The sequence below is a fragment of the Panulirus ornatus genome, chromosome 2 (genome assembly GCF_036320965.1).
Source record: "Panulirus ornatus isolate Po-2019 chromosome 2, ASM3632096v1, whole genome shotgun sequence".
Lineage (NCBI taxonomy): Eukaryota > Metazoa > Arthropoda > Malacostraca > Decapoda > Palinuridae > Panulirus > Panulirus ornatus.
The window spans coordinates 74,721,977-74,739,511 of record NC_092225.1 but is presented as its reverse complement, the minus strand read 5'-3'; the positions used below and the strand labels follow the sequence as shown (position 1 = coordinate 74,739,511).

Below are 17,535 nucleotides of genomic sequence, written 5' to 3'. Positions count from 1 at the left end.
TAGGGTTTGTGCAGTGCATTAACTGGATATCTTGCATTTCACAGATGCTAGCATAACAGGCTAATGATTGAACTTGTGTACTTTTACTTAGCACTTGTGTTCTTTTATCTAGCACAAATATCTTTTGGCCTTTGTTAACATAACTGTTGTTGATCAAGTCCAGTACTTTTTTTTTCACCATTCTTCCAAAGAGTTTTATGATGTAATGTCAAGCTAACTGATTTGTACTAAAGTATAACCTCTGTTATCCAAAATATGAGACAACAAAATATTCAAAACGAATGTTTTTAATTTTGCTTAGCAACCATCAGTTATCCAAATAAGCCTGAAAAATTAAAAGTGAGTAAAAATGTTTTGAATCGAGTGTGCACCTTGCTACAGCAATTACTGTGCTACCACCTAGTATTCTGTGGTGCTGGTGATTGTCTATTGTCTCCCATGTGCTTTCTGGTGCAGTGTTGTATGCTGGTCTTGCACAGTTGTGTATTTTATGCACCCTGGATTACTGTTGTTGACAATTTATTAAGAATTCCTCTGTAAAATATTTACAAATAGATAAGATATTTTAGAATATTACAATTTCTGAATTGTTTGATGTATTTGAATTTGAATAACTCAAAAATTTATCCAAAGTTTGGATTTCCCCAGCAATTCAGATAATAGTGGTTTTACAATATTTTTGTTTTTGGTTGTTTTTTTCTTTCATACGTGTTCGCCATTTCCTGCATTAGTGAGGTATCATTAAGAACAGAAGACTGAGCCTTAGAGGGAATATCCTCTCTTGGCCCCTTCTCTGTTCCTTTTTTTGGGGAAAAAAATGGGAGGGGAGGATTTCCAACTCCGCGCTTCCTCCCCTTTTAGTCGCTTTCTACAACATGCAGGGATTACATGGGAAGTATTCTTTCTCTCCTATCCCCAGGTTGTATCCATCTATATCTATTTTTGGTTATATGCTGCTTTATGACACTTTTGTGCAGAGTTTGCCTTAGGATTGGCATCTTTCGTATAACTTTTGTTTGTCTTTTTTAAAGAGGATGGCAGGAATTCAGTCCAGTCCTGGTGCTGAGTTCTATTTAAGTTGGTCTATTTTCTATAGCTGTATTTTCATCAGTTTTCAATATTTTAATATCATTAATTGCATTTTAATCACAATAGTTAAGTAGGTTCATCTAGAGACAAATAATGATGGTATACTAGGCATAGTGATATTGTTATTCCATGGAAGGTTCTATAAGATCTTTGCTTTTAACTAACCTTGATTCATACCTTCCCTCTTGATTTGGAGTATCTCTTGACCAAAGTGTATTCACCACCTTGTTGATGTATTAGTTAATATAAATGACTTTAATCCTCTGAACTAAATTTGATCCATGGCATGGCAGAGAGACCGTAGTTTACCCAGCTTTTCAGTATCCCTTTGGAAGTTTAATGGGTACCAGCTTCAATTTGGGTAAAGCATCGCAACTGTGACAGGTCTAGCCATATAATGGCTTGTAACAGTATATGATCTATCAGGGATACCCTTATCAATGGACATGGCCCTTACTGACAGGCCTAATGAGTCCATCTAGAGTTGTTCCTTTACCATGTTTTATTGGCTGTATTTCTGTAACTGATTTACTCTATCATATCATTGTTTGACTATAAAAACATTGATATTTACCATTTTGAATTTTGTAAAGTTTTGCATCCATGCTCATTGTTAGCCATTGGAGTTGGAATTGTTCTCCCCCCCCCCCCCCCCCCCCCCCCCATGTCTGCCCATTTCCCAAAGAAAGTGCATGCCATGCATTTTATTCACCCTATGTATATGAAAAGTGCTAATGACAATAGATAATAGTATGTTAACAAGCATCCCTATGCCAAAGGATGTTTGTTAATCCCTTGACATTGATGTGGGGTCATGCAGACCAGAGCATCCACCATTTCAAATATGGCATTTCCCTTTTTTCCTTTGTTTTGTTTATTTAACATTGCAACAACTTTTTGGTTTTGATTGATAAATTCATTGTGTTAGTCATCTTGATATGATGGAAATCAGAATCTGAAGTCCAAATCCAGTGTTTTGTCATGATTGTCATGATTTAAAGTATTCAGTTGGTAGTGGTTTTGGACAATTCATCATCACCAAAAGGAAATTTGGGGTTTTTTTTTGTGATCCTCCTTAGAGGGTAAATTTTTTTCAGTATAAGTTGTAGTTTTTCCGTATGAAAGTTTATAGGTTTCGGACAGTTAACTTGTTTTTCATTTTATTTTTTCTACGATTTATGGAAAGGACTTCCGTAGTACACATTGTACTGTGAAAATGATTGGCCACTGCCCTTTACAAAACATAAGAGAACCAAGTCCTCATAGCTTTCATATTCACCATAAAAGTAATTTTGATGAAAGGTAGTTCTTATTGAACTTGGACAGTATGAGAGCTGTGATGACTGGGATATACCTCATGCCAAACTTGTTACATTCAAGTTAACCTTGGACTTATTTCAGGATGGCAAGCAGAAATGTCACCAGAAGTGACAAAAACAATTGGTATCAACAAGCAGAAAGTTGAAGCAGTGGAAGTGGTTTCACCTGGCAGTTAGTTGAGGTAGTTGATGGAGACCTGACCTCTGACTGACCAGAGCTAATAATTAAGTAATTTGTGGTTGCTGTATTATAATTTGGAGGCTTCCACTTGAAAATGACATTCAGCAGGCTTTTCTCTGGCTGAACTGTGATTCTGTCTTCCTAAGTTGCACAATATCACAACACAAAAAGAAGTTTTTTAATTGTAACTCTTTTTTGGTTCAAGTTTAACATGGCAGCTGTGAATCTCAGTACACATGAATATTTTTGTCATTATAATAGATTGACAAAATTAATGAAATGTAGTGGACCAGAGTGCTCAGACAGTGATGTTCAGAAGCCTTACTGTTTTTATTTTGAAAATGTACGTTTGACTGCTTGAACTATATAGTGTGTCTGTTTTTCATCTTTATTTTTTATTGTGTTCACATCATTCCTTCCCTTCTTTTATAGCTCATAGTACTAAACATATTTTTCCTTAGGTTGATGGTGGAATAGCAGTAGCCCCAGCTAGACCAGGAACTCCAGGCTCCCCAGGCCAGAAAGGAGAGCCTGGGGTCACTGGCACCCGAGGTCCCAGAGGTTACCCTGGAGCCAAGGGGCAGAGGGGAAGTGCTGGCAGAGATGGGGAAAAAGGAGAAAGGGTGAGTGTTGTACCTCTATTCAAGGATTTTGGAAAATTTAAATTTCTGTAATGGGTTACGACAGTTTGAAATGATTGAATAAAAAACTTCATTTGGATGTAAGACACATTCATACAATAACCATTGTTAATAATGCAGGGTTAAAGGACCATACTATGCAGAGCACTGTTGATCCTGCATTCACTGAAATTCATCTCTGTGTATTTGTTTGGCAGGTGAATGGAATATGTCAGCTGTAGACTTTAATGCTTAGCCACGTTTTTAGACAGCTGTATTATATTAGTTCATATCACAGGTATGATCTCTCAAGAGACTTTATATGGCATTTTGTACAGGTTTTACCATTTGTTTAATCTGTTTCAGTAAGATGGCAAGATATCTTTTAATACAATGAAATGTATTTAGTTTGGAATGGCTTGGACCAAGCAGTTGCCAGACTAATGATTTTTCTGTTATATAGGTAGTGGACATTTCCAAAGATCCTGCAGTTTTAGCAGACAGTAAAGTCTGGTTATACAACATTATTTTATGAAAATAAATATAATCATCTAATTCAGAGCACTTTTATATGAACTTGATCATATCTTTTGAAGAAAAAATACATTGAAAATTTAATTATCCAATTCCTTCCTACATGTGTATTCTAGTTGAGCATTTGTTTAAACAGTAAGGAATTCAGTAATGTGATTCCAAATTGATTACATTTGTTACAAAATATTTTGTTAATAAATATAATCATCTAATTCAGAGCACTTTTATATGAACATGATCATATCTTTTGAAGAAAAAATACTTTGAAAATTTAATTATCCAATTCCTTCCTGCATTCTACTATGTGTATTCTAGTTGAGCATTTGTTTAAACAGTAAGGAATTCAGTAATGTGATTCCAAATTGATTACATTTGTTACAAAATATTTTGTTAATTCAACTATGTGTATATTTGAAATGAAATAGAAAATATATATCTTTTGGAGTCCTTCACTGAAAAATACCACAATTCTGTGAGATTCTTATCTTATGTTGTTTAAATTCAACCCAAGCTATGTCTTCTAAGACATATGAGCATGTCACTTGTGGTGTCAAACATAAACACTGGTCCATATATCAGTTGTGGTGTCAAACATAAACACCGGTCCATATTGATCCAAGATAAAGTAGAACTGTTGAAAAAAATGGACCGTGGTGTTTCGGTGCATAAGCTGTGTGACATCTGCAGTATTGGTTCATCAACTGTTTATGATATAAAAAAGCAAAGGGAGAAAATATTGAAATTCTATGCAGACAGTGTTTCCAAGGAGCAAACGCCGATTAGAAAAATTATGAAAGATGGTAAGAGTACTGAGCATAATCGAGTGATGATGGAATGGTTTCAACATTGTCATAGTGATGGATTGGACTTGTCAGGTAGCATGATGATAAATTACAACATGAGCATGATTATAGTGAAGAAGGGATTCAAAGATTCAATGAATCAATGAATGAAGTGTGTGGAGAAAAGCGGTCTGCAAACCACGAAGGAGCTGCTGAGTATGTGGACGAATTTGCAAAACTCGTAGCTGACAAGCACCTCAGTCCTGAGCAGTTGTATAATGTTTTTTTTCTTTTTTTGCTTTGTCACTGTCTCCCGTGTTTGCGAGGTAGCGCAAGGAAACAGACGAAAGAAATGGCCCAACCCACCCCCATACACATGTATATACATACGTCCACACACGCAAATATACATACCTACACAGCTTTCCATGGTTTACCCCAGACGCTTCACATGCCCTGATTCAATCCACTGACAGCACGTCAACCCCGGTATACCACATTGCTCCAGTTCACTCTATTCCTTGCCCTCCTTTCACCCTCCTGCATGTTCAGGCCCCGATCACACAAAATCTTTTTCACTCCATCTTTCCACCTCCAATTTGGTCTCCCTCTTCTCCTCGTTCCCTCCACCTCCGACACATATATCCTCTTCGTCAATCTTTCCTCACTCATTCTCTCCATGTGCCCAAACCATTTCAAAACACCCTCTTCTGCTCTCTCAACCACGCTCTTTTTATTTCCACACATCTCTCTTACCCTTACATTACTTACTCGATCAAACACCTCACACCACACATTGTCCTCAAACATCTCATTTCCAGCACATCCATCCTCCTGCGCACCACTCTATCCATAGCCCACGCCTCGCAACCATACAACATTGTTGGAACCACTATTCCTTCAAACATACCCATTTTTGCTTTCCGAGATAATGTTCTCGACTTCCACACATTCTTCAAGGCTCCCAGAATTTTCGCCCCCTCCCCCACCCTATGATCCACTTCCGCTTCCATGGTTCCATCCGCTGCCAGATCCACTCCCAGATATCTAAAACACTTCACTTCCTCCAGTTTTTCTCCATTCAAACTCACCTCCCAATTGAATTGACCCTCAACCCTACTGTACCTAATAACCCTGCTCTTATTCACATTTACTCTTAACTTTCTTCTTTCACACACTTTACCAAACTCAGTCACCAGCTTCTGCAGTTTCTCACATGAATCAGCCACCAGCGCTGTATCATCAGCGAACAACAACTGACTCACTTCCCAAGCTCTCTCATCCCCAACAGACTTCATACTTGCCCCTCTTTCCAAAACTCTTGCATTCACCTCCCTAACAACCCCATCCATAAACAAATTAAACAACCATGGAGACATCACACACCCCTGCCGCAAACCTACATTCACTGAGAACCAATCACTTTCCTCTCTTCCTACACGTACACGTGCCTTACATCCTCGACAGAAACTTTTCACTGCTTCTAACAACTTGCCTCCCACACCATATATTCTTAATACCTTCCACAGAGCATCTCTATCAACTCTATCATATGCCTTCTCCACATCCATAAATGCTACATACAAATCCATTTGCTTTTCTAAGTATTTCTCACATACATTCTTCAAAGCAAACACCTGATCCACACATCCTCTACCACTTCTGAAACCACACTGCTCTTCCCCAATCTGATGCTCTGTACATGCCTTCACCCTCTCAATCAATACCCTCCCATATAATTTACCAGGAATACTCAACAAACTTATACCTCTGTAATTTGAGCACTCACTCTTATCCCCTTTGCCTTTGTACAATGGCACTATGCATGCATTCCGCCAATCCTCAGGCACCTCACCATGAGTCATACATACATTAAATAACCTTACCAACCAGTCAACAATACAGTCACCCCCTTTTTTAATAAATTCCACTGCAATACCATCCAAACCTGCTGCCTTGCCGGCTTTCATCTTCCGCAAAGCTTTTACTACCTGTTCTCTGTTTACCAAATCATTTTCCCTAACCCTCTCACTTTGCACACCACCTCGACGAAAACACCCTATATCTGCCACTCTATCATCAAACACATTCAACAAACCTTCAAAATACTCACTCCATCTCCTTCTCACATCACCACTACTTGTTATCACCTCCCCACTTGTGCCCTTCACTGAAAGTTTTATAATGTATTTCATTTATTTATTTAATTTACATTCAAACACATGGGAGATGTATGATTAGTGGGTTAGAGGTGTGTTGAAGAATTATTATTACATGACCACGGTTGGTCCAGCAAAATGGTTAATTTGGCAAGACTTTGGAACCAAGAGTGCAGGAAAATCGGTGGTGTACCTGTACTAAGATATAAAGAATTGCAATACAGGAATAGAACAAAACTCAAGTAGAACTATTAGATTCTTAATCCAAATAAATGCTCTGATACTATAGCTGGGTGGAGTATATAGATAGGCAGATGGCAGATGCAAGACTGACAGCTTTGTAGTTGGTTGACCTGTGGCAGTGAGGAGTACTGTACAGTGCGTACACTATGGTGAGTGTGGGATAATTACCTTTTCTATTACAGTAGAGTACAGTATTGATTTTCTGTTGAGACACTGATTCATTGCTTAAATCAGTTGCTGAATGAATGCATCCCTTGATTGTAGTCTTTTTCAGTATAGAATTTTGATATTTTCTCATGGATCCTTTAATCACAGATGGTGGGCCTACCAACACCATATTCAGTGCATATTTTTTTTCACTGAAGTTCCTTTATAAAGCTTCTGTATAATTGCCACTTTCTTGGGGACAATAAGTACATCATGCTGATATTTTGGAGGACTGAACTTGTCATGAGGGAGCAATCTCCTGAAATCCCTAGTGATTGATCAAAATGTTATAATTTGTCTAGGTTGGGAAGGTCATGGGTAAAATCATTAAGTTCAGTTGGTTAAGAGCTCTGACCCTATGAGTATGCCATGGCTTATAGAGGCTCCACAGCATGGTCAAATGATGGAGAACTACAGTCAGTCTTTTGCTTTATTACATTTTGCAGTAGATTACAGGAACAAGAAGTGTAAGGTACATTGTAGATGTACATACAAAAATGAGTCACTGCATCAGCCTTGTGCCCATGTTGTTACAACAGCCATCTGCCGCTAAATTCGTTGTGAGGAAGCAATCTCTTCTTCAAATAAAAGTTTAATCTATTTTTCCTTAGTTTCTTTGTCTTGATATTATTTTGGATCATTTTATTACACTTAGCAGTAAATTTCATGAAACATAATCATAAAGTTAGGTGAGTGAATTCACTGTTACAATGACCGGCTGGCTTAACTCATTAGGAAGCTACCTCTTCTTCAGTTATACAATAACATTCTTTATTTATGCTTAGTTTCTAAGTCTTGATAATTGTTTTTGTTTATAGTTCTGTTACATTTTGCAATAAATTGCATGAAACATAAGTGTAAGGCAAACATAGATGTACATGTATGTACATACAAATTCATGTCACTATGATAGCTGTGTGCCCATGTTGTTGCAGTGGCTGATGTAGCTGAACTTGGATTATATAATAACTTTCTTTGTTTTTTCTTACATTTTTTGTCTTCATAATTGATTTGTGTATAATTAAATGACACAGTAATGGTTAAATGACAAAGTAATGGTTAAACTGTCTCATAAGATATGAATGCTTGGATGCAGGGTAATTGCATTCATTACTTTCAACTTATACCTGGTAAATGATAAGGTAAATTATACATGGTAAATTATAAGGTAAACTGTATTTTTCAAATATTTCTTGTACACAATTTTCTTCAGTAAGTTCTTATCAAATGCATGAATTAAAAATCTTGGTGGTATGTAGAAAATACTAATATAACCAAACTGATAATAATCACTTTACATATAGTGTCCACAAAAAACATTGTCCACCCTCCGTATATTTTCACCGCTGATACATGGTAAGGTGTATTGTGGGTATAAGTATATGGCACTATCAGGGTGAAATCATTGTACATCTTGTTGCTAAGACTAGTATTTCTATTGGAGTGAGCACCAACAACCTACCTCAGTGTGCTATCATCAGAGAAGGATGGTCCTTCTGTACTCTTCCAGACTACCACTTCATTTTGGGAATTTTGCTTCCAGGCATTGTATTTCTTCTATCTTTGCTTTAACATGGTTGGCTTTTACCTTTCTAAGGAGGAGAATGCCTGAATTCTTGCCTGCAATCAAGAAAATGTAGATACAATTGAAATTTGTAGGCACACAGGGTGCTTAGTTTCTAAGTCTTAATAATTGTTTTTGTATATAGTGGCAGATATAGGGTGTTTTGGTCGAGGTGGTGTGCAAAGTGAGAGGGTTAGGGAAAATGATTTGGTAAACAGAGAAGAGGTAGTAAAAGCTTTGCGGAAGATGAAAGCCGGCAAGGCAGCAGGTTTGGATGGTATTGCAGTGGAATTTATTAAAAAAGGGGGTGACTGTATTATTGACTGGTTGGTAAGGTTATTTAATGTATGTATGACTCATGGTGAGGTGCCTGAGGATTGGCGGAATGCGTGCATAGTGCCATTGTACAAGGGCAAAGGGGATAAGAGTGAGTGCTCAAATTACAGGTATAAGTTTGTTGAGTATTCCTGGTAAATTATACTGGAGGGTATTGATTGAGAGGGTGAAGGCATGTACAGAGCATCAGATTGGGGAAGAGCAGTGTGGTTTCAGAAGTGGTAGAGGATGTGTGGATCAGGTGTTTGCTTTGAAGAATGTATGTGAGAAATACTTAGAAAAGCAAATGGATTTGTATGTAGCATTTATGGATCTGGAGAAGGCATATGATAGAGTTGATAGAGATGCTCTGTGGAAGGTATTAAGAATATATGGTGTGGGAGTCAAGTTGTTAGAAGCAGTGAAAAGTTTTTATCGAGGATGTAAGGCATGTGTACGTGTAGGAAGAGAGGAAAGTGATTGGTTCTCAGTGAATGTAGGTTTGCGGCAGGGGTGTGTGATGTCTCCATGGTTGTTTAATTTGTTTATGGATGGGGTTGTTAGGGAGGTGAATGCAAGAGTTTTGGAAAGAGGGGCAAGTATGAAGTCTGTTTTGGATGAGAGAGCTTGGGAAGTGAGTCAGTTGCTGTTCGCTGATGATACAGAAATGGTGGCTGATTCATGTGAGAAACTGCAGAAGCAGGTGACTGAGTTTGGTAAAGTGTGTGAAAGAAGAAAGTTAAGAGTAAATGTGAATAAGAGCAAGGTTATTAGGTACAGTAGGGTTGAGGGTCAAGTCAATTGGGAGGTAAGTTTGAATGGAGAAAAACTGGAGGAAGTAAAGTGTTTTAGATATCTGGGAGTGGATCTGGCAGCGGATGGAACCATGGAAGCGGAAGTGGATCATAGGATGGGGGAGGGGGCGAAAATTCTGGGAGCATTGAAGAATGTGTGGAAGTCGAGAACATTATCTCGGAAAGCAAAAATGGGTATGTTTGAAGGAATAGTGGTTCCAACAATGTTGTATAGTTGCGAGGCATGGGCTATGGATAGAGTTGTGCGCAGGAGGATGGATGTGCTGGAAATGAGATGTTTGAGGACAATGTGTGGTGTGAGGTGGTTTGATCGAGTAAGTAACGTAAGGGTAAGAGAGATGTGTGGAAATAAAAAGAGCGTGGTTGAGAGAGCAGAAGAGGGTGTTTTGAAATGGTTTGGGCACATGGAGAGAATGAGTGAGGAAAGATTGACCAAGAGGATATATGTGTCGGAAGTGGAGGGAACGAGGAGAAGTGGGAGACCAAATTGGAGGTGGAAAGATGGAGTGAAAAAGATTTTGTGTGATCGGGGCCTGAACATGCAGGAGGGTGAAAGGAGGGCAAGGAATAGAGTGAATTGGATCGATGTGGTATACCAGGGTTGATGTGCTGTCAGTGGATTGAATCAGGGCATGTGAAGCGTCTGGGTAAACCATGGAAAGCTGTGTAGGTATGTATATTTGCGTGTGTGGACGTATGTATATACATGTGTATGGGGGTGGGTTGGGCCATTTCTTTTGTCTGTTTCTTTGTGCTACCTCGCAAACACGGGAGACAGCGACAAAGCAAAAAAAAAAATATATATATATAGTTCTGTTACATTTTGCACTAAATTGCTTGAAACAAGTGTAAGGCGAACATAGATGTACATGTATGTACATACAAAAACATGTCACTATGATAGCTGTGTGCTGACGTTGTTGCAGTGGCTGATGTAGCTCAACTTGGATTATATAATAACTTTCTCTGTTTTTTCTTACTTTCTTTGTCTTCATAATTGATTTGTGTATTATTGAATGACACAGTAATGGTTAAATAACAAAGTAATGGTTAGACTGTCTCATAAGATATGAATGCTTGGATGCAGGGTAATTGCATTCATTACTTTCAACTTATATCTGGTAAATGATAAGGTAAATTGTATTTTTCAAATATTCCTTGTACACAATTTTCTTCAGTCGGTTCTTATCAAATGCATGAATTAAAAATCCTGGTGTTTTGTAGAAAATACTGATATAACCAAACTGATAATATCCACTTTCCATATAGTGTCCACAAAAAACATTGTCCACCCTCCATATATTTCCAGTGGCGATACTTTGTAAGGTGTATCGTGGGTACAAGTAAATGGCACTATCAGGGTGAAATCACTTTACATCTTGTTGCTAAGACTAGTTTTTTTATTGGAGTGAGCACCAACAACCTGCCTCAGTGTGCTATCATCAGAGAAGGATGTTCCTTCTGTACTCCTCTAAACTACCACTTCATTTTACAACTGAAATTTCTAGGCACACAGGGTGCTCAGAATGTACAGGTGGCTGATTCCTGTGACACCTCATCAGTGCCTTGTCTCATTCAGGAGAGCAAGCCTTAAGGATCCAAAATATGGACATAGAACACTAAAGGAACCTTACCAATTTCATGCCAGATGGCTGCAGATGGCAATCAAGGCCGAGGGAAAGATGACAAAGTACTAAAGTATAAGTGTGACATTGCCTTTAAAAATGTATGGGGAGGCAGACAAGGTGTTTTAGGGACACTGTTATTGTCCACGTACCAGAAGTCTCAACCACAAATTTTACAGTTCACAGCTGCTACCTGTAATAGTAAAGGATATGTACAAAAGTGAACAGAAACATCTCATATAACTATGGTATATCCCTGAAGTTAATGCATAGATTGCCCAGCAGAGGGGAGATTAGCCTCATGATGCAAATTCACTGACATTTATCTCTATTTATGGTTACTATTTGCAGACTTACATATATTTTATACATGGAATGGTATGGGTAGGGAGTGGGGGTTAAGCCTCACAAAACAGATTCCAAGAATGATGCTGACAGTATCACTGTGTATGCTTAATGTTTATGTACTTATTTTTTTTTTTTTTGCTTTGTCACTGTCTCCCGCGTTTGCGAGGTAGCGCAAGGAAACAGACGAAAGAAATGGCCCAACCCACTCCCATACACATGTATATACATACGTCCACACACGCAAATATACATACCTACACAGCTTTCCATGGTTCACCCCAGACGCTTCACATGCCCTGATTCAATCCACTGACAGCACGTCAACCCCGGTATACCACATCGATCCAATTCACTCTATTCCTTGCCCGCCTTTCACCCTCCTGCATGTTCAGGCCCCGATCACACAAAATCTTTTTCACTCCATCTTTCCACCTCCAATTTGGTCTCCCACTTCTCCTCGTTCCCTCCACCTCCGACACATATATCCTCTTGGTCAATCTTTCCTCACTCATTCTCTCCAGGTGCCCAAACCATTTCAAAACACCCTCTTCAACTCTCTCAACCACGCTCTTTTTATTGCCACACATCTCTCTTACCCTTACGTTACTTACTCGATCAAACCACCTCACACCACACATTGTCCTCAGACATCTCATTTCTAGCACATCCATCCTCCTGCGCACCACTCTATCCATAGCCCACGCCTCGCAACCATACAACATTGTTGGAACCACTATTCCTTCAAACATACCCATTTTTGCTTTCCGAGATAATGTTCTCGACTTCCACACATTCTTCAAGGCTCCTAGGATTTTCGCCCCCTCCCCCACCCTACGATCCACTTCCGCTTCCATGGTTCCATCCGCTGCCAGATCCACTCCCAGATATCTAAAACACTTTACTTCCTCCAGTTTTGCTCCATTCAAACTTACCTCCCAATTGACTTGACCCTCAACCCTACTGCACCTAATAACCTTGCTCTTATTCACATTTACTCTTAACTTTCTTCTTTCACACACTTTACCAAACTCAGTCACCAGCTTCTGCAGTTTCTCACATGAATCAGCCACCAGCGCTGTATCATCAGCGAACAACAACTGACTCACTTCCCAAATTCTCTCATTCCCAAGAGACTTCATACTTGCCCCTCTTTCCAAAACTCTTGCATTCACCTCCCTAACAACCCCATCCATAAACAAATTAAACAACCATGGAGACATCACACACCCCTGCCGCAAACCTACATTCACTAAGAACCAATCACTTTCCTCTCTTCCTACACGTACACATGCCTTACATCCTCGATAAAAACTTTTCACTGCTTCTAACAACTTTCCTCCCACACCATATATATATATATATATATATATATATATATATATATATATATATATATATATATATATATATATATGTATATATATATATATGTGAATAAGAGCAAGGTTATTAGGTACAGTAGGGTTGAGGGTCAAGTCAATTGGGAGGTGAGTTTGAATGGAGAAAAACTGGAGGAAGTAAAGTGTTTTAGATATCTGGGAGTGGATCTGGCAGCGGATGGAACCATGGAAGCGGAAGTGGATCATAGGATGGGGGAGGGGGCGAAAATTCTGGGAGCCTTGAAGAATGTGTGGAAGTCGAGAACATTATCTCGGAAAGCAAAAATGGGTATGTTTGAAGGAATAGTGGTTCCAACAATGTTGTATGGTTGCGAGGTGTGGGCTATGGATAGAGTGGTGCGCAGGAGGATGGATGTGCTGGAAATGAGATGTTTGAGGACAATGTGTGGTGTGAGGTGGTTTGATCGAGTAAGTAACGTAAGGGTAAGAGAGATGTGTGGAAATAAAAAGAGCGTGGTTGAGAGAGCAGAAGAGGGTGTTTTGAAATGGTTTGGGCACATGGAGAGAATGAGTGAGGAAAGATTGACGAAGAGGATATATGTGTCGGAGGTGGAGGGAACGAGGAGAAGAGGGAGACCAAATTGGAGGTGGAAAGATGGAGTGAGAGAGATTTTGTGTGATCGGGGCCTGAACATGCAGGAGGGTGAAAGGAGGGCAAGGAATAGAGTGAATTGGAGCGATGTGGTATACCGGGGTTGACGTGCTGTCAGTGGATTGAATCAGGGCATGTGAAGCGTCTGGGGTAAACCATGGAAAGCTGTGTAGGTATGTATATTTGCGTGTGTGGACGTATGTATATACATGTGTATGGGGGTGGGTTGGGCCATTTTCTTTCATCTGTTTCCTTGCGCTACCTCGCAAATGCGGGAGACAGCGACAAAGCAAAAAAAAAAAAAATATATATATATATATATATATATATATATATATATATATATATATATATATATATATATATATATCTATATAACACATATATATTCCCCGCCTAAGCCAGATATCTGTTATTGATCCGCCTCAACGGAAGGATGAACAGTTGGGTTAACTGTGGACAGACTGCAGCAAACAGAACTCGAACATACGCGCTCGACCCAAAACAGCCTGTGGACGAGTCATGTTTAGCTACGCTAATGACTACACCACAGACGTCTAAGCTCTGTGTTTCATATCTGCGACTCAAAATGCATTATTTTCCATTCGACTTACAGTGAAGTCCACTTCTTAATGTCCCTTGATCATTGCTCCGTCTTCCTTGGCATAAAACTAATATGACCCAAGTTCGTCGGAGGCAAAGTTTGTGAGATTTTAAAACAAAAGATTCCCATATCGAGATCACTAACACAAAAAGAACGGTGGGCATCGAACCGAGCCTTTGTGGTTCTCCTCGTCACGCTGGACGAGGGTGATGTGGAGAAGATACCGTCAGGGTGCTATGGTCCGTGCATAAAGTGGGCGTGTTCCTATGGTCCTTGCGTAAGGTGGGGGTGTGTTCCTATGGTCCTTACGTAAGGTGAGGGCGTTCCTATGGTCCATGCGTAAGGTGGGGGGTGTTCCTATGGTCCGTGTGTAAGGTGGGGGGTGTTCCTATGGTCCTTGCGTAAGGTGGGGGCGTGTTCCTATGGTCCGTGCGTAAGGTGGGGGCGTTCCTATGGTCCATGCGTAAGGTGGGGTGTTCCTATAGTCCGTGCTTAAGGTGGGGGTGTTCCTATGGTTCGTGCGTAACGGGGGGGGGTGTTCTTATGGTCCGTGTGTAAGGTGGGGGTGTGTTCCTATGGTCTGTGCGCAAGTTGGGGGTGTTCCTGTAGTCCGTGTGTAAGGTGGTGGGGTGTTCCTATGGTTCATCCATAAGGTGGGGTTCGTACGGCACGACAGCTGAGTTGGGGCTCTCACGAGTCGTGCGTGAGCTGCGGGATTACAAACGCTCATTCGTGAGGCTGGGGAAGCTGTGGAGAGAAGCTTCAAGCTTCAGTAACGGTGGCCGTAATTTACCCATCAAAACAAGCTGGCACATCCCTACGTGCCACTCTCACAATCCTCATCAATTTTACGTAAATTAATCCATAATAACTACTTCCAATTCATACACATCAGTAAATAATTTACGTGATATCAAAACGGATAGCGTGGATACAGAACATCCAGCAGTTTGCAGTGTGGGTCACTATACTCAATTATCTAACTAGGGTTGTGCTGACACGGGTCATTCATCTCGTGTGATTAACATCTGACGGAGACTCAAAACACCCAGGGCAATTCCATGGTACACAGAGTTAGCGGTTAGTGTTTGTGACCGTAATGCCAAGGGTCGAACGCAGAGATTCAAATTCTAGTTGGGGAGGGGGAGTCTGTCCACAGTCAACCCAGCTGTTCATATATAATTATAATTGCATATGAGTTTACACTACAGCATTGTTTCCAGAGAAAGGTAGTCTCTGAAGAAAGAACTGCAATGACCATACCAACACTTAGCAGCCATACAAATGCCAGAATATTGGTGGGAGATATCCATGAAGATTGCAAAAATTATTGCTCGTATGATGATTTCTGGGGACTGTTGCATGTCATGATATAATGGCTCCTGCAGTTTGAGTTAAAACACCCCTACATTTATATCAAACTATTCACTAATGCTACTACTGATTGCAATTTATGTTCTACTTATATTGCAAAAGCAAAGCATTCAGAAGTCTTACATGCACACCATAGAGAATCAAAACTTCCTAAAGCAATATTCAATTCACCTTGCAAAATTTCAAGATTGTTAGTATCTCAAGAAGCTTTTAGTAAATTGATATGATTCTTGTGTGTAATCTGAAGTATTGCATCTCAATGGATCTTGTGATATTCATACAAATTGGTTAGTAAGTAAAGCAAATTAAGCTATATGGCTTTGTTTAATCACCAGCTCAGAGAATAAGGTGGAATATTTTGTAATGGAACCATGGAAGGAGTAGCGAGTCACAGGGTGGGGGAGGGGGCGAAGGTTCTAGGAGTGTTGAAGAATGTGTAGAAGGCAAGAACGATATCTCAGAAAGCAAAAATGGGTATGTTTGAAGGAATAGTGGTTCCAACAATGTTATATGGTTGTGAGGTATGGGCTAAAGATAGGGTTGTGCAGAGGAGGGTGGATGTGTTGGAAATGAAATGGTTGAGGACAATATGTGGTGTGAGGTGATTTGATCAAGTAAGTAATGAAAGGGTAAGAGAGATGAGGTAATAAAAAGAGTGTGGTGGAGAGAGCAGAAGAGGGTGTGTTGAAATGGTTTGGTATCATGGAGAGAATGAGTGAGGAAAGATTGACAAAGAGGATATATGTGTCAGAGGTGGAGGGAACGAGGAGAAGTGGGAGACCAAATTGTAGGTGGAAGGATGGAGTGAAAAAGATTTTGAGCAATCGGGGCCTGAACATACAGGAGGGTGAAAGGCATTGGAAAGGAATTGGAATGATGTGGTATATCAGGGTCAATGTGCTGTCATTAGATTGAATCAGGGCATGTAAAGTGTTTGGGGTAAACCATGGAAAGTTTTGTGGGCCTGGATGTGGAAAGGGAGCTGTGGTTTTGGTGCATTACACATGACAGCTAGAGACTGAGTGTGAATGAATGTGGCCTTTGTTGTCTTTTCCTAGCGCTACCTTGCACACGCATGGGGGGAGGAGGGTGCCATTTCATGTATGGTGGGGTGGTGACGGGAATGGATGAAGGCAGCAAATGTGGATGTGCACGTGTATATATGTATATGTCTGTGTATGTATATGTATGTATGCGTTTTTTGAAATTTATAGGCATGTATATGTGCATGTGTGGGCATTTATGTATATACATGTGTATGTGGGTGGGTTGGGCCATTCTTTGATCTGTTTCCTTGTGCTGCCTCACTAATGCAGGAGACAGTGACTAAGTATAATAATATAAGAAAAAGTGTAATGAGTGTCTATTGCATATCTTCAGGGTCCCTTTGGCAGAAGTGGAGCTCCAGGCCCCAAAGGAGAGCCTGGAGCTCCTGGTATGAATGGAGCCCCAGGACCACCAGGATTCACGGCCATTCCAGGGCCAAAGGGTGACAAAGGTAAGCATAGGGGTGAAACCTAAATGTATGCTTAGTATGGGCCAAGTTTTAGATATGTATGTATGAATAGTTAAACTGAACTTTTTCACACAAGCTTTAAAATAACTCTCATTATCACTCATCTTTACATTATTCTGATTTGTTTATATCCTATATTGGTAATCTCTCTAAGAAGCCTTCTTTGGTTACTTCACAATATCTTTATAAGATGCTAGAAAATTAAAGTGGAATACTATACTTATACCATTAATTTCTTTAGGTGAGTG

At 39.8% G+C, this 17,535-nt stretch overlaps 1 protein-coding gene and 1 long non-coding RNA gene across 2 annotated transcripts in view; one reads left to right on the top strand and one right to left on the bottom strand.

Moving 5' to 3' along the window:
• LOC139757279 (uncharacterized) overlaps positions 1-17,535 on the top strand; it is a 791,816-nt gene that overhangs the window by 518,979 nt on the left and 255,302 nt on the right. Inside the window, exons 17-18 of the mRNA XM_071677629.1 lie at positions 3,051-3,212; positions 17,152-17,269. Of these exons, the coding sequence (XP_071533730.1) occupies positions 3,051-3,212; positions 17,152-17,269 (280 nt within the window). The remainder of the gene's footprint in view (positions 1-3,050; positions 3,213-17,151; positions 17,270-17,535) is intronic.
• LOC139757283 (uncharacterized) overlaps positions 6,221-17,535 on the bottom strand; it is a 357,868-nt gene continuing 346,553 nt past the window's right edge. The window contains exon 3 of the long non-coding RNA XR_011714564.1: positions 6,221-8,754. This is a non-coding gene — a long non-coding RNA (uncharacterized lncRNA). The remainder of the gene's footprint in view (positions 8,755-17,535) is intronic.